Source organism: Petaurus breviceps, unplaced genomic scaffold, assembly GCF_028583685.1.
Source record: "Petaurus breviceps papuanus isolate PSGF00001 unplaced genomic scaffold, PetGlider_PUasm1.0 79, whole genome shotgun sequence".
In the NCBI taxonomy this organism is placed as follows: Eukaryota; Metazoa; Chordata; class Mammalia; order Diprotodontia; family Petauridae; genus Petaurus; species Petaurus breviceps.
Genome location: NW_027186523.1, coordinates 5,821,347 through 5,842,365, shown reverse-complemented (window position 1 = coordinate 5,842,365; position 21,019 = coordinate 5,821,347). Strand labels below are relative to the sequence as shown.

The 21,019-nt window shown below is 37.5% G+C and overlaps 1 protein-coding gene across 3 annotated transcripts in view; it reads left to right on the top strand.

Moving 5' to 3' along the window:
• The window catches only part of LOC138175799 (inositol 1,4,5-trisphosphate-gated calcium channel ITPR2), a 529,022-nt gene that overhangs the window by 184,291 nt on the left and 323,712 nt on the right, over positions 1-21,019 (top strand). For all 3 annotated transcript variants that reach the window (XM_069106292.1, XM_069106291.1, XM_069106293.1), the window contains exons 13-18: positions 973-1,133; positions 3,554-3,695; positions 5,637-5,798; positions 7,823-7,995; positions 19,870-19,989; positions 20,107-20,292. In XM_069106292.1, coding sequence (XP_068962393.1) covers positions 973-1,133; positions 3,554-3,695; positions 5,637-5,798; positions 7,823-7,995; positions 19,870-19,989; positions 20,107-20,292 — 944 coding nt within the window. The remainder of the gene's footprint in view (positions 1-972; positions 1,134-3,553; positions 3,696-5,636; positions 5,799-7,822; positions 7,996-19,869; positions 19,990-20,106; positions 20,293-21,019) is intronic.

Here is a 21,019-nt window from a genome sequence, read left to right as displayed (position 1 = left end):
ACAAATTTAAGCACTTGTCCTCTCTTAAAAGGGTTGAAATGAATGAACTTGCTATTCCAAAGGTAGATTTCCAAACTCTCCAAAGTTCCCAGCACTGGTCCTAAAGGACCTGCTTTTTTTTTTGGAGGGAGGAGGGCAGGGCAGTTGGGGTTAAGTGACTTTCCCAAAGTCACTAGGCTAGTAAGTGTTAAGTGTCTGAGGCTGGATTTGAACTCAGGTCCTCCTGACTTCAGGGCCAGTGCTCTATTCACTGTGCCACCTAGCCACCCCTTGCTTTTTTTTTTTTTAACCAAAGTGAAGTAGAAGAAAAAAATGATGCTGAATTAACTTCTTGAAGTTTTAGCTCTCTTTCTATAAGGGAGAGAATAACAGTCATGATTATTAGTAATATTTATATAGCACTTGACATTTTCTATATCACTTTCACATACATGATGTAATTTAATTCTCATAATAATTTTGTGAGATAGAAGCTTATCAGCCTCATTTTACTGATGAGGAAAACTGAGGTTCAGATGACTGACTACTATAGAAGTACATCTCCTGGGGCGGCTGGGTGGCATAGTGAATGGAGCACTGGCCTGGGAGTCAGGAGGACCTGAGTTCAAATCCAACCTCAGACACTTAACACAAAACTAGCTGTGTGACCTTGGGCAAGTCACTTAACCCCAAGTACCCTGCCTTCCCCCCTCCAAAAAGCAAAAAATAAAAATAAAAGAAGTACATCTCCTGGAATCCTACTGAAATCAGCAATAGGGTGCAGAGAGGAAACACTGTTCTAAGCACTGCATTGGTCAGAGGGCAGGAGGAGTGGCTATGGAAAGAGGGTGTTGCCCTTAGCTGTTTAATATTGGTGACCTGGACTGTGATTATCCATCACTGATTTTTATAATTGAAAAATGAACTTTAATTCAGAGAAAATTGCAGTAATTAAAAGAAACTGACCTTAACAATGACCATACACATTTACAGATCGGAACTTGTCAAACAAAGGAAGATAAGGAAGCTTTTGCCATTGTGTCGGTCCCTCTGTCTGAAGTCCGGGATCTAGATTTTGCCAATGATGCAAACAAAGTCTTAGCATCCACGGTTAAAAAAATGGAGAATGGAGCAATAACTCAGAATGAAAGAAGGTCAGTGGGTTTTTATAAACTACATCACAAAACTCCATCTCTGGACTCCAGGCATTTTCACTAGCTGCCTCCCATTCCCCCATTCCTGGAACTCTCTCCTTCCTCATCTCTGCTCCTGGCTTCCGTGGTGTATTTCACGTTTCACCTAACGTCTGACATTCTGCAAGAAGGCTCTCCTGGTCTTCCTTAATGTTGCTGCCTTTCCTCTGAGATCATCTCCAGTTTTCCCCATCCATTTCTTGTTTGCGCATCGTCGTTCGCGTGTAGTCTCCCTATTAGACGGTGAGCTCCGTGAGGGCAGGGATATTTTTTTATATCCCCAGCACTTAGCACAGTGCCTAGTATATAGTAGGCCCTTAATAAATTCTTTTTGACTTGACTTGCCATCCAAGTAATTGATAGTCAGTTGTCAACTCTTACACAATCCTCAAGTAAGTGAAACCATTAAAGTTAGGCTCAGTGTCAACACATCTCTGTCTCTGTGTGAAAAGAAAAACTAACAACACATGATTCTTCTTTGAGTTCTTTCAGTAAATTAAAATGAAACATCATATGGTATACTTTTCACATTTTGGACTAAATTGGGGAATAACTGCCTTTTTTGTTTCTCTTCGCTTTGTTGCATTAAATGCTTGCTTTACCCCCAGGAAAATAAGATGATTAAAAAAAAAAGGTTTGTTTTAGGCCTGGGATTTGCCTTCCTGAATACCACTAAAAAAAGGTTTTGAATACTTTGATTCTTCAAAATTAGCCTATACACATATCTCAGCTCAGAGGCAAAAAGTCTGTTTGATAGATCTCCCAGTCTTATTTTCCTATCACAGGATCATGATCATTGTACCTTGAACTGAGAATCAGAAAGAGTGAGACAAATGTCTGTAGTTCTTTGTCCTTTCCCCTTTTGTGATGTTTTAACATGAAGCTCCAAATATGTACTACATGGAAAATAAAACTTTACTTCAAAATAAATTTTATATACATATATGTCTATATGTATCTATGTTTATATATCTGTATCTATATTTCTATCTATATACATACAGGTATTATATGGAAAATACAACTTTACCTTAAAATAAATAGTGTTACTCCACACCTAATACATATGTGCATATACATACACACATAGACATATATGTATATGCACATATGTATTACATGTGAAATAAGACTTTACTTAAAAAATAAATCCTCTATATGTGTATATGCAGGTAGCGAGGTACCTTAGTGGATAGAATGCCAAGGCCTGGATTCAGGAAGACGTCAATTCAAATGTGGCCTCAGACACTTCCAAACACTGTTTGCCTCAGTTTCCTCATCTGTAAGATGGCCTGGAGAAGGAAATAGAAAATCACTCCAGTATCTCTGCTAAGAAAACCCCAATGGAGTCACAAAGAGTTGGCCAAGACTGAAAAACAACTGAAGACACTGTGTGTGTAACACATACATACCTATTTACACGTTATTATTCAGTTGTTTCAGTTGTGACTGACTCTTTGTGACCCCATTATTCTTGGCAAAGATACCAAAGAAGCTTGCCATTTCCTTCTCCAGCTCATTTTACAGATGAGGAACCTGAAGAAAATGGGGTAAAGTGACTTGCCCAAGGTCACACAGCTGATAAGCATCTGAGTCAGGATTTGTGCTCAGGAAGGTGTGTCTTCCTGATATCAGGAAGCATTCCTTCACCACCTAGCTGTCCGTGGATGAGTGTGTACGTACACATACACACATGTATGCACACACATGTGCACACGTCTCTGTATGCATACATACACAAACACACACATATGCACATATCATATGTGTTACATGGAAAAACTCCAAAAATCATTACAAAATATATTCACACATATATGTATATAATAACATTGTATATTTATAAATATACACATGTACATATTTCACATGTAAAATAAAGCTTTAAAATAAATCTGGAAGCGACATTTACTGTTTTACAAATGAAAGTGTTATAAGTTTTGCAGATCAAGATACTTATCTTCCCTCTTAGGTATCTTCTTCCCCCCTTTTTGATGCAGACTTAGGATTTCCTTGGTGTGGGGCACTCCTTGTGTGGGAACTTTGTTCAGTAACGCCTATCACCAGCTTTGCTGGTGTTCGTTACTTTGGCAACTTGACTGGATTTTTGAGTTTTAATTACGTGTTTGTGTGTGTGTTGTTGTTGCTATTTTTGGTTGGGGAAGAGTAACTGTGAATCCTTAATTGTTGCCCTATTACTTTCTAATTACCCTTATGTAAGATTTCCACTTTTGCTGACCCAAGAATTTTCATCTTTGTATACTCCCTTGCCTTTGGTTTACCTTGAAATGGTTTCTATGGCATCAGGCGTTTCCTTTGTTAAATTATTTCTGTAAGTTAAGCCTGTCATACAAAAACATTTCTCTGTTTTTTTCCTATAGATTTGTAACAAAATTATTGGAGGACCTCATTTTCTTTGTTGCTGATGTACCTAATAATGGACAAGATGTTCTGGATGTGGTAGTCACCAAGCCAAACAGGGAAAGGCAAAAATTAATGAGGGAGCAGAACATATTGGCACAAGTGAGTTGTTTTATATGCAAGAATATTTTATCTTTGTGACTAAGCATCAAGGTCAAATCTTCTCCATTATGCTGACTGGCCCACTTTCTAGGTGCATGAGGACACTTTTATATTCCTAACCCTTCCACCTCATTCCTTGAACTCATATGTGAATCTAAATAAAAATGTGTGCCCCAAAGAATGCCCCCACATTTTATTCATTCTTTCCTTAGCTAAAAACTGTTCACTAATGAAATACATTCCTTTGTCATGATCCATGTATATAAACCTTAGGAAGTCATATAAAAGTGAAGACAGTTGCTAGTACATGCAATTTTGTATGAATTTGGAGAAAGAAGAAAGTTTATATATTGTTACCAAGTAAAACTATTTTCTAGTAGATTCTTAGGGGTGTCTTAGCAAATACAATTAAAAATCAGAAGTGTGACTGCAAAATCATTTGGGAGAAAAGTAATTTTTGCTGTTAACACTCCTATTATTTTAATAAAATTGATTTCGAGAGCTTATATAGCCTTTTACATATGTTAACATATTTATTGTTGTTCAGTCTTTTCAGTTGTGTCTGACTCTTTGTGACCCCATTTGGGGTTTTCTTGGCAAAGATACTGAAGTGGTTTGCCATTTCTTGCTCCAACTTTTTTTTTTATACATGAAGAAGCTAAGGGAAACAAGGTTAAGTGACTTGCCCAGGGTCACACAGCTAGTGTCTGAGGTCAGATTTGAGCTCAGGTCTTCCTGACTCCAGGCTCAGCAAACTATACAACTATGACACCTAAACTGCCCATTAATGTATTTAAAGCATCTTATTTCAACATCACAGGTATTTAACAAATTCAATAGCCTTTAATGTATAGTACTCACGTATTATGCATTTGTTTATTTTGCCATCAGGAATATATCTCTTTAGGGGTAGCTAGGTGGCACAGTGAATAGAGCACCAGCACTGGAGTCAGGAGGACATAAGTTCAAATCCAGCCTCAGACACTTAACACAAAAAAACTAGCTGTGTGAGCTTGGGCAAGTCACTTAACCCCAATTGCCCTCTAAAAAGCAAAAAAAAAAAAAAGTAAGGAATATATCTTTTTAATATAAAATTCTTTTTTTCAGTGTTCTTTCTCATTGGTGGAACATGTCAATGGATTGTCCTGAAAGAGCTGAGATACATCTTTCAGAGTCCCCAATTTCTTAAACTGCTGAGAATCTGAATGAGTTGGTGTTGTGAGAAGCACATCACTGTATTAAATTGTCATTCTAACGTTTTATATTTTCAAAGCTCTAGCCAGTGATTTCCCTTAGTCCTCATCAACCCTTTCATATTGCAAAGATCAGTTAGAGCCATATGCCAAAAGACCATTTTCATGTGATAATATAGAGAAACTGCTATTCTCAGTACATGCCTATAAAATAGGGACTGTTTTCAGTCATGCTATCTTTGTATATGACAAACTCTCCCCTAAACATGTCTGTGTATATGTGTATACATACACACACACACACATATATGTATATATATATATATTAGGTACCATATTAAACATAGGACTTCTTTTATATTAATTTATAGAGAAAAATTTACAAATAATGTTTTTTGAGTAGCTTATGAGATGAAAAATATATTCTTAGTTGTATATATCTTTGTGTATTATAGTGTCACAGGATCACATATATTTCCTGTGTGTATTTTGTAAAAGGCCATTTTCTTACATGCTCTTAGAACAAAATACATATAAGGCATCTATTAAAATGGTAATTTTTGTTATTTGACCCCTGAAAATTTTGTAATAGCAGTGGAATTGCAATGCTTAGCAATACTTAGGTCCTTTATTGAAATGAACCCAACCTATGCCATAAGAAAGTTCTTTTGATGAAATTTAGTGTGGTACCTAACTGGCTAAAAATGTTGAACAATTTTGCTAAACTGCTCATTTTTATTCCTGATAGGTGTTTGGGATTCTTAAAGCTCCCTTTAAGGACAAAGGGGGAGAAGGATCAATGCTGAGACTTGAAGATCTGGGGGACCAGAGATATGCTCCCTACAAGTACATGTTGAGGCTCTGTTATCGAGTTCTCAGACATTCTCAGCAGGATTATCGGAAAAATCAGGTTAGACTTCTAGATAACTTCTAATCTTACTTTTTAAATGAAACCTAAAATGACTTTTGCTACTATTATATGACATATAAATTAATCAGAAGTAGGAATTTAACATTTGAATTTAAATATTTCAAAGAAATCCAAATATCTCAGAAGCATTTTTAGGATTTGAACTCAAAGGACATGGGTTCAAATCCTACCTAATACCTTTGTGACTTGAGCAAGTCAGGTAAACTCTCTGGGTTTCATCTGTTAAAAACAACAACAAAATCAAACAACCTAAGAAGAGGTCAGCTAAATGACATATTATAGCTCTGCTAGCTCTCAATTCTGTGATCCTAAATAATTATACCACTAAGTCAAATGTACCAAAATAGATTTCTCTCTTTGAACTAGTATTTACTGGGTTTTTCCTTACCCTTTTGTCTAGATACAGGTATATCTCTCGTAAGACTGTCTTTTGTATAGGGTGGCTAGGTGGCGCAGTGAATAGAGCACTGGCCCTGGAGTCAGGAGGTCCTGAGTTCAAATGTGGCCTTAGACACTTAACACAAAAACTATCTGTATGACTTTGGGCAAGTCACTTAATCCTAATTGCATTCCGAAAAAAAAAGCAAAAAAAAAAAAGTTTCTTGTGCAAAAACTCCAAATTCCTAAATATATAAATGAGGGGTGACTTTTCACAGTACAAAAAAAGATTCTTTGCTTTACAGAAAAATTTACTACATATTCCCTTTGTAGAATGGATTCTCTTAGTGTAGTTAAAACTGGTTGATTTATAAAAAATCCATTTGCATGTAACTTTTCAGGAATGCATCTCGTAAGTAAACTGTAGTTACATTTATCATGCTGTATACCATTTGTTACCTCCATTGACTTCCATTTTCCAACACATATTACCTAGAATTTTCTTAAATTTGAAGCTTCAGATTATGAAACATGAAGTATAGTAATTCCCTACTTTATAAATTCTGTTAACTACACATTTTATGCATTAAATTTACTTGTAAGAAATAATGCTTGTGCATTTTTTTTCAGAGCAGGACAGTGAAAATTCTGTGTATTGGGATGTCTTTTCCAAGATAATATCTCAATTATTAATAGAACTTGAGAAATTAGAATTGGTGAATTTGAGTACAGTTTGCCCAAACTTGGAGCTAAAGAGGAGTTAAATGGGAGTATATGTGTGAAGTAACAAAGATTATGACCAAAGAACATCTGATTAAGAACTAAACAGTAATATCATTTTATTCAATATAACTTTTAAAAACTTGAAGACATTATCAGATCTTGCTGTTACCTTTCTAACTGATTGTGCCTTTATAGAAATACCTATTAAAAACAAAACCAAACCACAAAACATCCAAATCCATCTGAGATCTTACATGTGACATTTCACACTTGATATGCACATACCTAAAGATTAGGAACAAAGGTCCCATAATGTTCATTCACTTCTCTAATTATGTAAAATAACTGAACAACAACAAAATTATGCAAAATAATTGATTCATAAATCGTAGAAATGCTATTTCTTTAGGGGGAAGCTAAAAAGACTAACCTTTGGGTCTCCTATGATAAATAATAAAATAAAGAATAGTCAATTGAACCAGCAGTTGGATTCAAGTCAGGCAATTCTTGAAGTGCCTCATCACATAAAATATTTAATTATAATTAGATTGTGCTTTTCCCTGACAAGCATTTAGTAATAATAAGATATTTAAACCCTATTATATTTTATAAGATTTGCTTTTATAATTTGGTTTCAGCTCTATATTAATGTTTTTTGCTTTCTCCATTAAGCTACTTAGTTTTTCAATGCTGCTCTCTTTAAATACATCGTATGATGATTTTTATTCAATTTGAATAAATTGACCTATCATCATTATGAATTATATCTTGGCTCCATTTTTTTTTTTACCACTTAACCTTATCTAGCACAGTATCTTGCTCTTAGTAGGTGTTTAATAATTTTTTTATGTGTGAATTGAATTGCATTAACAGATCATCCTGGGCCCTTTCTTTTTTGGCAGGAATATATTGCTAAGAATTTCTGTGTCATGCAATCCCAGATTGGCTATGATATTTTGGCAGAGGATACCATCACAGCTTTGTTGCACAACAACAGAAAACTACTAGAAAAACATATCACAGCAAAAGAAATTGAAACATTTGTTAATTTACTCCGGAGGAACCGTGAGCCAAGGTCTGAAATGGTCCATGTTGTATATTATTTTCTTTGTTTTTGTTTTTGTAGGGGAAGGAAGGGCAGTTGGGGTTAAGTGACTTGCCCAAGGTCACATGGCTAGTGTTTTTTTTTTTTTTTTTTGGGTGTTAAGTGTCTGAGGCCGGATTTGAGCTCAGGTCCTCCTGACTCCAGGGCCGGTGCTCTGTTCATTGCGCCACCTAGCTGCCCCTATATGTTATTTTGTTACAGAGAGTGGCTTTTGGTTTTATTTTTAGGACTTGTTTTATTTAGAGTTTTCCTACATTGTCAACCTATTTCTCTTTCCTGTTTTGGAAAAAAAAAGTATATTGTGTTTATAATAATATTGCCAATAATACTAATATTAATCCCTAAAGAATGCATATGCTGGCTGTGTAAGTTACCCTCTTTTAGTGGCAAGTTACCCTCTCTCAGTGCTCTAGGTAGCCTTCTAAGATTTGTAAGCTGCAGAGAAGATGTAGACCTGCATTTAGTAGAAGAAATTCTTCATCTCAGGCACCCTTTTTTTTTTTTTCCATTTTTCAAATGCGTTATTAATTTCTGATTCACATCATTCATTTCCACCAGATTTTGAGTTACAAATTTTCTCCCCATTTTTCCCCTATCCACTGCCCCAAAATAGCAGTCCCACAGGATATCCCCTCCTCCAATATGCTCTCTCCCATATTTTCTCCCATACCCCTTTCGACTTTTCCAGTAGGGCGTGGTGAATCTCTATGCCCCAGTGCCTGTATATCTTATTTCTCAATTACATGTAAAATAGTATTAAAAATTGTATATATATATTTAAACATTTGATTTTAAAACTTTGAATTCTAGATTCAATCCCTTCCTCCCTTGTCATCCACCCTTACTGGGAAGATAAGCAGTTTAGTATAGGTTGTACATGTGTGGATACTACAAAACAATAACATAGTAGATATATTGTAAAAGACTGACTATATTTACCTCCTTCCTATCCCAACTCCCACTTGTTCCATTCTCTACTTTGATCCCATCCCTTTTCAAAAGTGGGTGCTTCCAACTTCAATCGCCCCCAGCCTGTCCTCCCTTCCATCATCCCCCATCTCATCCCCTTCCCCCCTACTCTCTTGTAGGGTGAGATACCCAATTTAGTGTGTATTTCATTCCCTCCCCAAGCCAAATTCAATGGGAATAAAGTTGACCCATTCCCTTTTGCCTTCCTATTCTTCCCCTCAATTGTAACCATTTTCCCTTGCCTCTTCTACATGAGATAGTTTACCCCATTTTGTCTCTTCCCTTCTCCTCTCATTATATTCCTCTCTCACCTATTAATTTCACCTTTTAAGTATCATCCCTTCCTATTAAATTGGTCCTGTGCCCTCTATCTATGTATACCTGTAAACATATATACACACATTCACATATGTATTCATATGCCCATATGCCCTCATATATAGATACAGATATATATATATTCCCTTCAACTATTTTCATACTGACAAAAGTTTCATCAGTTACAATTATTGTTTTTCCATGTAGGAATGTTAATAGTTCAACTTTGATAAGTTCCTTATGATTTCTTTTCCTGGTTTATCTTCTCATGCTTCTCTTGCTTCTTGTATCTGAATGTCAAATTTTCTATTCAACTCTGGTTTTTTCATCAAGAATGCTTGAAAGTCCTGTATTCCACTGAATGACCATATTTTCCCCTGAAACATGATACTCAGTTTTGCTGGTTAGGTGATATTTGGTTTTAATCCCAGCTCCTTTGCCCTCTGGAATATCATATTCCAAGCCCTTTGATCCCTCAGGGTAGAAGCTGCCAGATCCTGGGTTATCCTGATTGTGTTTCCACAATATTAAAATTGTTTCTTCCTGGCTGCTTGTAATATTCTCTCCTTAATCTGGGAATTCTGGAACCTGGCTATAATATTCCTAGGAGTTTTCTTTTTGGGATCTTTTTCAGGAGGTGATCTTTCAACCTCTATTTTGCCGTCTGGTTCTAAACCATTAGGGCAGTTTTCTTTGAGAACTTCCTGGAGGATGATTTGTAGGTTCTTACTTTGATCATGGCTTTCAGGTAGTCCAATAATTTTTAAATGATCTCTCCTGGATCTATTTTCCAGGTCAGTGGTTTTTCCCATGAGATATTTCACATTGCCTTCTATTCTTTCATTTGTTTGGATCTGTTTAACGGCATCTTGATTTCTCATCAAGTCATTAGCTTCCATTTGCTCCAGTCTAATTCTGAAGCCATGATTCTCCTCAGTGAGCTTTTGAGATTCTTTTTCCATCTGGCAAATTCAGCTTTTTAAGGCATTCTTCTACTCATTGCCTTTTTGAGCCTCTTTTGCCAATTGAGTTAGTCTGTTTTTTAAGGTGTTATTTTCCTCAGTCAGGCTGTTGACTTTCATTTCGTAATTTTCTTGCATTGTTCTCATTTCTCTTCCCAATTTTTCCTCCACTTCTCTTATCTGCTTCTTAAGGTCCTCTATGGCCTGTAACCAGCTTGTATTTTCCTTTGAAGCTTTGGGTGCAGGAGTTCTGACTTCACTGTTTTCCTCCTGTTCCATGCTTTGCTCCTTTTTGTCCCCAAAATAGGAGTCTAATGTTGGAATCTTTTGTCTGCTTTGTTTCCTTTGCCTGTTCATGTCTCCCCTCAGTCACTTGACCCCTGGGCTTTTTGCCACAGTAGGTCTCTGCCACCAGACAGGGGACCTTTCGTCCCAAATGCTAGGGTTTTCTCAGCTGCCAGAGGTATTAGATGGGTGTCCTCTCTGAGGCTTCCACATGCTCTGGCAAGCTGGACACACACCCCAGGACCTCCACCTAGACTACAATCCAGATCCAAGCAGGTTAAAGCAAGAGTGATTACCCCTCAGACTGGTGCTTGGTCCCCCTACACTCTGTAGGCCAGGAGCTGAAGCTGCCATGTGGCACTGGCTCTCTGTGCTGGCTTCTTGCCCCGGGGGCAAAAGCCAATGCACTCCCACTTACTGGGTCCCAAAGTCCAGACTGCACTGACCTCTCACTTTGTCCTTAGCATCTATGTGTTGATAATTCTGGAAAAGGCCACAGCTGCTGCTGATCTGGAGTCCCTCTGGCCAGTGGCTGGGGGCACCCTTTCACTAATAAAATTACAGGTTCATTCCTTATCTGTACCTTCTTAAAAAGTGGCTCTATCATAGGTGATTAAAGCCCATTAGAGAGTTGTATATGACTTCCTCATTCTTTGAGTAGACTGATACCAAATGGAGTAATGATGAATTCTATTGTTAGTCTACTTTAGTTTTTCAGACCACTTTTATATACATCATCTTATTAGGTTCTCATTACAATCCTGCAAGATAAAATAGGATCTTACAGATGGGTAAACTGAGGCTGAGAGTTCACTACTTGTCTTATAGTAAATGAAAGGGAGGCAGGACCGATAAGTTGACCTCTTCTTACTTTAAGTCAGGTGGTCTTTCAAGTGGACAATGTTTTATCATTAAACACCATTAACATAAGGAACAAGTGACCTGTGGAAAAGTTAATTGAATTGCTTAAAATTATTATACTACTTGTTATAGAAAATCAGTTGTAGAGGGTGAGACTAGTTCTTTTTGACTCTATAAGGCCAACATTCTTCACCGGAAGTGAATGCAAGATTTTTTTCTTTTGTATGGAATAGTTCAAGCAGCTTTGGCCCATGATCTTAATCTTCCAAACCCAGGAGTGAGGTCATTTTAGGGTAGGTAAAGTATATCCTAATCAGAGGTAGGCATAGTACAGGAAAGAGAATAGCCCTGCACAAATTTAAGAAATAAATATTCTTATTCTTCATATTTAGGTGATATGTAGTACAATAATATGATTCTTCATTCATAAAAGATCAGTACACTGAGTCAAAATTGGTCAGAGATAAAACTGTGAAAGTATGTTCAAATCCTGAAAATGGTCTGTCATCTTATCCGTTTGGGCTTTCTCTGATAAAGAGCACAATTCCTTCATGCCTGCCTGTCCTGGGGGATACTGCTCACTAAGTTTGCCACAGGGAATCCATCCAGTGTCCTGGAGGACTTCCTTGCTTTCTTCTGCCATTGTGAAGGTGAATGTGGAGCAGTCTGAGTGTATATTTGTTTTTGTCCTCATCACACAACCAGACCAACTTCTTTTCCTGCTATGTATTCCCTTGTTGACCTCTTTTACTCTTGTTCACCTCTGAAGTTTATCATCAGTAATTTGTTACAACATACTCCTATGTACATGTGCCTCTCCATTGCCCTCTTTGTGTTATTTATTTTTAATTCTTTTGAAATTGTTATATTCCATGTCTCACGGATAGATGGTAATACTTGTAGAATTCTGAAATTTTGAAAAAGGCCCTTTGTTTCCATAGGAAACTTTGTATCATTACAGGAACTCTGTAGGTCTGAGAGCAATCTAGCTTCCTGTTTACCTCTTAGCTGACACTCCATCTATACTGTCTATCTTAGGTAAATGCACCAGTTGATAAGTTCTACAGGCTTTCCGTTCAAATGCATGACTTAATCTGGACTACAGACATCATTCATCCACTTGACCTTTTCAATGTACAGGTCAGACTCTTTTGAGTGCTTGCAGATCCTTGCAGGAGGCTCTGGAATATTTCAGGGCTTGATGCAACCAGTTCAATGCCATCCTAAGACAGGAGTATCTTGTACAACTTCATTATCCATAGAGAAATCCTCTCCAATTTGGCTTCTGCACTGTATGTCGTTCATCATAATGTAAATTTTTGGAGAGTAAGCTATCTTGCTTTTGTATCCTCATTACTTAGCACAGTGCTTGGTGCATATAGAGCACCAAATAAGTGCTTTTTATTCATTCATATTTATGATTTCATAATTGGGTAAATATTTAATGAACATAAGAGCCCAATGTGCTGGTTGTTTTTTCAGTATGAAAAAAAGAAATTTGATACCACAAAGCAAAATTCCCTCTTGAGGGATCTTCTCTAACAAGGTGTTTCCCAACTAAGATTCCTCGAAAGATACAACAGCAATAATTCCATTCAATGATCAGAAGGTCATTTACATAGGTGAGGCATAAAACAGAATCCTTCCTTTCTTCTTTCCTTGCCTTGGCCAGGGTCACACAGCTAGTAAGTGTCTGAGGCCAGGTTTGAACTCAGGTCCTCCTGACTCCAGAGCTGGTGCTGCAGCCACTATACTACCTACTTGCCACTGTCTCTCTTTCAAAAGAATTTTCATTGATTCTGAGATGTGAATAACATGCTATAAAATACATTTGGAGGTGACATTTTGCTCTTTGATATCAAATGCTATTGCATACTTAACAAATAGTAACCATAAAAAATTTAGATTCTCTATGTCTTTTAATCAATTGTCAAATGATAATGAATAATAACAGTAGTTAGCATTTATATAGTACTTTAATGTGTACAAAGTGCTTTACAAATATCTCATTTTATTCTCAAAACTGTGGGAGGTAGGTGCATGTTATAGATAAGGAAACTGAGGCAGAGAGAGGTTAAGTGACTTGCCCAGAGTTATACAGTAAGTCTCTGAGGCAGGATTTGAACTCAGATCTTTCTGACTGCAAGTTCAGTGCTCTATGCCCTGAGCAATGTTCCTACCTAGGCAAATGAATGAAAAAGCATTTGTTAAGCACTTACTATACACCAGGCACTGTGCTGTGTAATGGCAAAATAAATATAAAAGTGGCACTTACTCTCAAAAAGCTTCATTCTAATGTGAGACTATACATATAGGGGAGTGTTGGTCAGGGACTAGTATTGTATTCTGGGAAGTCACAAAGAAGGCAAGTAGAACAATAAGACAATCAATGAATATTCTCTTTCCAGAGGCAACCATAGCATTGATTTGATGACAGTTTTCAGAGCAAATAAAATCATTAAACATTAAGTGCCTACTACATACCAAACTGTGTATCCCCAACAGTACATTAAGTGTTGGGGATACAAAGAAAGGCAAAGAATAGTTCCTGTTCTTAAGTAGCTCATAGTCTAATGGAGGAAACAACATGCAAGCAGCTATGTACAAACAGGATACGTATGGAGGGGACCGAGATAATCTTATAGTGCCACAAGAATTAAGGGGGATTGGAAAAGGATTTTTGTAGAAAGTAGGATTTTAGCTTGGGCATGAAGGAAGGCAAGGAAGCCATGAGACAATTCTAAAGCAGGAAAGAAATCCAGGCAGGGACACAGCCAGTGAAAATGCCTGGAATTGGGAGATGGAGCATCTTGTGTGAAGAACAATAAGAAGCCCAGTGTCACTGGGTAACAGTATATGGGAGTAATTAAAGTATAAAAAGAATGGAATTATAGGAAGGGGTCAGATTATAAAGGGCTTTAAAAACCAAGCAAAGAATTTTTGATCCTGAAAGCAACAGGGAATAATTAGAATTTATTGAATACGTGGGTTGAGATAGTTGGACCCACACTTTTAAAAGATAAATTTGACAGCTAAGTGCAGGATGGAATGGGGTGGGGAGAGATTTGAATCAGGAGACTAACAAGAAGGCTACAACAATAGCTGGGAGAAGAGGTGATGAGGTTTTCCACTGGGGTGGTAGATGTGTCAGAGAGAAGTGGAAGTGACGAGATCTGCCAATTGATTGGCAGAGACTGAGGAGTCAAGGATGATGACACCAAGTGTCTGGGAGGATGATAATGCCCTCAACCATAGCAGGGAAGTTTGAAAGAGTGAGATGGTTTGGAGGGGAAAGACAATGAGTTCACTCTTGGGTATACTGGTTTTAAGATGTCTTCAGGACACCTAGTTAGAGATATCCAAGAGGAATTTGGAGATATGAGCCTGGAAGTTAGGAGAGAGGTTAGGGCTGGATGAGTAGATCTATGAATCATCTGCATAGTGATGACATTTAAATACCTGGGAGCTTATGAGATCACTACATGGAATTTATAGAGGGAAATGGAAAGAGGGAATAGTAGAGAGTCTGGGTCAGTGGGAGGTGGGGGGAGGACACCCAGAATTAGTGAGTGTGTCCTAGAGGAGACTGAGATGTAGTTATCAGACAGAAGAACCAGGACAGAATAGTCACAGAAACCTAGAGAGAAAAGAGAATCAAGAAGTGGATGATTCACAATGTCAAAGGCTATAGAGAGGTAGAGAAGGATGAGAACTGAGAAAATACTTTTAGATTTGACAATAAGAGATCATTAGAGAGAGCTGTTTTAGTTGAATGATGTAGGGAAGCAGCCAGTAGACTGAAGGTTGGTGAGAGAGTGGGAATGATAGAAAGGGCAATCTGAGGGAGAAGATGGCATGGAATCAGTTGTGCATGAAGATGAGTTTGCATTGGCAAAAAGAAAAGCTGCCTCCTTATGTAATACAGGGTTGAAGAAGGAGGTAGTAGCAGGAGGCATCTGAGTGATATGAGTTGAAGAGGAGGAGATAAGAGCGAGCTTTTGCCACATAGCCTCAATTTTTGGTGGGGGGAGTGAAGTATGAGCTGAAACTCAGCTGAAAAGATGGAAGGAAGAAGATGGTGAGTTTGAGAAGAGAAGAAAAGCTTTGGAAAAGCAGCTGGGGTCAATGATATAGTGATAATGGAGGTGTAAAAGAATTGCTTTGCCACAGTGAAAGCCTGGTTGACTTGTGTAACATGAATTTGTGGTGGATCCTGTCAGCATAGTTTGTGATTTTTTTTAAAGGCATCTTTTAGCAGTATGTAAGCAAGAAAAAAGCAGTGGGTGGTTGAAGTAATTCAAGATTGGGGCTTAGCAGGGCATGATTGGCAGTACGATGAGGGAGCAAGAGAAGATTCAAGCAGAGACTCAAGAGATGAGTTAAGTGGGTTCACTAAGGGGTCAAGATGAAGGAAAAGAGTATAGTTAGTGCAGAAAATGATGACCTGGGAAAGAATTGAAGAGTGGAGGAGGGATTAAAGGTCATGGTGATAATGACAGACAGGGGTAGGCATTGAAAAACAGGAAGGGTAGAATAACAATAGATTTTGGTCAGATAAAAGAATTTCAGAGTTCGTAAACATGGAAGTATAACACTTGTTTGTGGCAAGATCAAAGGTATGACCGTTTCTATGTGTAGCTGAGGTGACTTGGAGGAGTAGATTATATGAAATGAGTAATTTGAGGAACTGTGAGATTAGGATGATTTGGGGAGTATCAATATGTATGTTGTGTGAAGGTGGGAGGTGGAGAGGAGAGAAAGAGGAGCCAGGCACTGGACTTGTTAAGGAAGGGAGGAGAGATCCTAGAAGTCCATAGATAAGAGCTACCAGAATCTTGGTTGGGTAATAAATATGGATTGAATAAACCTCAAAGGAAGACAGATTTCTTAGTGATGGATGTTAGAGGAAGGGCCTAGAAGAGGCAATGGGGAGCAAGAAATAATCCTATTAACCAGTGCATCTGGGGCTATGAATCAAAGTGCAGTCAGTCCAATCAGTGGTAGAAGGGGTGGCCACGGAATCTGCATCATTATGAGGGAGTCAGGTCTCAGTGAGTGCAAGAGGAGATTGAGAAAGGAAAAGGTTTAAGATGAAAGCAAGTTTGTTACCTATGGAAAAAGAATTTCTGGAGGGCAGTGGAAGGGATGAATAGCTTTAGAGTGGGACATTGTTGGTAGGGGTGGGTGGGTGGAAGGGAATGGAACAGTTAGTGAGGAGACAGAGAAAAAGGCTTGGGCAATGATAACAGAAAGTTCAGAATTCCTGGAATGGGAATGGCATATTGGGGCAGGAGCATGTAAAACATTGAGGAATGAATTTAGGTAGGTTATGATCTTTATTAGGAATTGTAGGATACAGGCTAAGGTTCCAGGAACAAGATGGAAGCAGGAGATGAAAAGAGAATGTATTCATGGTTCCAGGAAGTGCCAAGTCTAGTGATTTAGATGTTTCCTAACATGGTCATGGCAGGTCTTGTTGAGAACGTAGAGTGACCGTAGTCATCAGGGTCAAAAACAGCCAGGGTGAAGATGGGTCATCATGGCTCCAGTGAGTGCTGAGTAGGGGCTTAGCTCTTCCCAGGTACATTTTCTGGAGGTCCAGTTTGAGGACGGGGTGGCTGTAAATGATTGAATGGTGAAATGTAGTGCATTAATGGTATTATTTGGAAAAGACTGCTTGTTCCCTGCTAATACCACCTTTGAGGATGCCATCAATTTATATGTATAAAGACTTGCATAAAGATTTTCTGTAGGTGAGAAAGTTGGTATATTGTTCAGTAATTGATATTTTCTTGATTGAATTTTTTATGTTAATTAGGTCTTTGATCTTTTCCAGTCTTTAATATCTTCCCTTCTCTAAGATGGCTTGTATATCATTACTTTAACACTTTCAAAATGGTGATCCAGCATGGATCTTCTTTCTCTACAAACATTTGGTCCAGGCTGGCTGCTTTTCCCATGTTTGTTCCCAATCTGGCTATTTTCACCTTCCCTATAAATACATCTAGTACTGTGATTTTAGGAAAGTTCATTATCTAGTCTTTACAATTTTTTTTTCTATTTATCTTCTTTTCGTTATTATCTCTTCATTTTTTTTTTTTTTTGCCCTTTGGAGGGCAATTGGGGTTAAGTAACTTGCCCAAGGTTACATGGCTAGTTTGTATGTGTGGGTGTTAAGTGTCTGAGGCTGGAACCGAACTCAAGTCCTCCTGACTCTGGAGCCAGCACTTAATTCACTGCGCCACCTAGCTGCCCCTATCTCTTCATTTTTATCTTAACTCTGACATGATACCACATGGTTAGCTCTCCTACCAAGCTGTTTTAATCTGGTTCTATTCTTCACTACTCATATACCTTTCACTTACATTCAGTATATATCCTCTATCTATATAGTCACTTTTCATACTGTCTCTTGCATTGGAATTTGAGTTCCTTGAAAGGAGGGACCATGCTTTCTTTTTATCTCTGATTCTTAGTACAGTACCTGATATGTAGTAGGCACTTAATAAATGCTTGTTGACAGGTTTATATTTTCAACTAGTCTTGCCTTTGTCTTCCATCTCTCTTTGCTTCACAAGCAAGCTGATTATGTGAGCTGATTAAAGTACTTTCTGATCTCTTTGGGTCTTCTAGTTGTGGTAAATCAGTTTTATCCAATTTCTGATGTCCATTTCTTATTGCTGATAACTTGTTTAAATTGAGTTGTTTTAGTTATATGCCATCTTTTCCCCCCCATTATTACTCTTTTGTCTTGCTTTATACTAATTCTAATGTTTTTGCCCTGATAAGCTGGTGATATGACTAAACATAGGTAGCTCATTTATAGATAACTTCCACATCAGTGACAAGTCTTTTAGGGTATAATTGATCCACTTTTCCTGTGCTTACCATATTCACTATCAACTCTTTTCTTTCATTTTTTTAAAAAGCAATTGGGGTCAAGTAACTTGCCTAAGGTTACATGGCCAGTTATTTCTGGGTGTGGTACTAAGTATCTGAGCCCAGATTCGATCCCAGGTCATCCCAACTCTGGGGCCGGTGCTCTTCCTCACTGTGCCACCTGGCCGCCCTTATCAACTCTTTTCTTGAAGTATGTATCCTTGATACAAAGTCTTGGCTTTTCTCATTCCTTTTATCTAAACCTAGGGTGGGGAACCTGAAGCTTCAAGGTCACATGTGGCCCTCTAGGTCCTCAAGTGTGGCCCTCTGACTGAATTCAAACTTCACAGAACAAATCCCCTTAATAAAAGGATTTGTTCTATAAAATCTGGACTTAGTCAAAAGGCTGCAGTCAAGGATATGTGACTTTTTTTTTTAAGCATTCGGGGTTAAGTAATTTGCTCAAGGTTACACGGCCAGGTGTTTCTGGGTGGATGCTAAGTGTCTGAGTCTGGGATTCGATCCCCAGGTCATCCTGACACTGGAGCCAGTGCTCTTACTCGCTGTGCTACCTGGCGATATGTGACTTCTAGGCTACGTGTTCCTCACCCCTGACTAAAGCATATTTCCCCAAACATTTTTTGTCACCCTCACCTTTATCTACTTTTGGGTTGAAGTTACCAAATACTAGACTATATATCAATTTAATCTGGAGGCTCTTATTGAGTTCTTTGCAGAATTTGTCTATTTCTTTACATTTAGTAACCAATATTGGCACATAAACTGCAATTATTTTCATGAAAGACTTTTTGCAAATTCTTATCACCAGGATTGCTTTTTGAGATGACCAGACATCCCATGAAAGTGATTCTGGTTGCCTTTGGTTGTATGATTAAAAATAACTGTGCCAATTTATTTTTTTGCCTCTCCAAGGGTTACCCATGACTGTTTCAGTTAGCTGAAATTCCCTTCTGGTTTCATTTGTAGAGAGAATGTCAAGATTGATACAATTCAGTTCTTCTGTCAGTATGTCTACTCATTGGTCATTGGACAAATATATCATACTTATAGTATCAACAGTAAAAAAAAAACAACAACCTAAAAATGCACCCCAACCTATGTGATTCTTAGAACCCTCTGTCCTCCTTTCTACCACTTTGCTGTTGTTCCTACAGGAGCACTAAGAGGCACTTTTCTCTTATTTCTTGGTTTTGCTATGCCAAAAAAATTAATCATTTAGTGACCAGTCTACTGCATGTGAGCCTCTGTATTTGGCTGAATGGTTCTTCAGAAATCTATCTCTTTCATTTGCTGGGGCCTTCCTCAAAGCCTTTCTAGAATGGCACAGTCTTATAGAGTTTATACTCTGGGAGCATAGCCTTTGAGAACATAGGGTCACTACTATGAGTCTAAAATGTAGTAGAGTAGGGTCCAGTGACAGTACCAAAGTATGTTAACTCAAAAAGATTACAGAAGCAAATTACAAATGTGAAAATGAATTTGCTGCAATTCATATTTCATTAATACAATTTCTTGTGTTTTGTTCAACATTATCTTCTTCTTTGATCAGATTTCTGGATTACTTATCAGACTTGTGTGTGTCTAATACAACTGCTATACCAGTAACTCAAGAACTCATCTGTAAATTTATGCTGAGTCCAGGAAATGCTGACATTCTCATTCAAACCAAGTAAGCATTTATAATGAGAAACATTCTTTTCAGCTTATTATTCAGCTCCATAATAGTCCTTATCACAGCTGTTAACTGAGTTTATTAATAGTTTTATCATGTGCTACTTATTTGAAGGCTGGTTTCCATGCAAATAGACAATCCTTTGGAATGTTCCATCCTCCCAGATGATATTGATGATGAAGAAGTCTGGCTTTACTGGATTGACAGCAATAAGGAACCTCATGGCAAAGCTATCCGACATCTTGCACAAGAGGCTAAAGAAGGCACAAAGGCTGATTTAGAAGTCCTCACCTATTATAGGTCAAGTATTGTAAAGAACTGTAATTCATGATCTCAAATGCTTATTGGTAATTTCATCAAACTCATGGGTTAAATAATAATTTTAATTAAAATATTAAAATATTTAAGATAAAATTCTGAGAAAATGTAGAGGTCAAGGTGCATGTAATATTTTAAAACAAAAGCAAAACTGTTGTTTTTGAATTATTGTGTAAAACAAGCTGTTTCTTTTTTAATGTGAATATAGATTGCTTTCAATTTCTCTGTATTTGCAATATTTAAAGATCTCAGGCAAAATTTATAACTATGGTACTCCTAATGCCACAAATGTTGAAGTAATAAGGAAGGGAACATGAAATCAAAAGGACACAGGAATAACTTTTCCTGCTTTACTTTACTTTACTTTATTCTGCATTAACAGTCTATGGCCCTTGACTATTTGAAAGGCTTCAACATTTTATTTCCTGCTTCCATATATCCACACAGTCATCCCATTTGCCTGGAATAATAATAGTAATAACTGAAGTTTATGTAATACCTTAAAGTTTTCAAAGAACTTTATATGTAATTACATTTGAGCTTCATCAAAAAAATTTTTTTGACGTAGATACAATAGGTATTATTATTATGCCCATGCTACAGATGAAACTGGTTTGTTCATTCAGTCCTCAAACATCTATTAAGCATCTATGATTTGCTATCTTAGGCACTGAAGATGCAAAAGCCAAAATGAAATAGACCTGGAGCT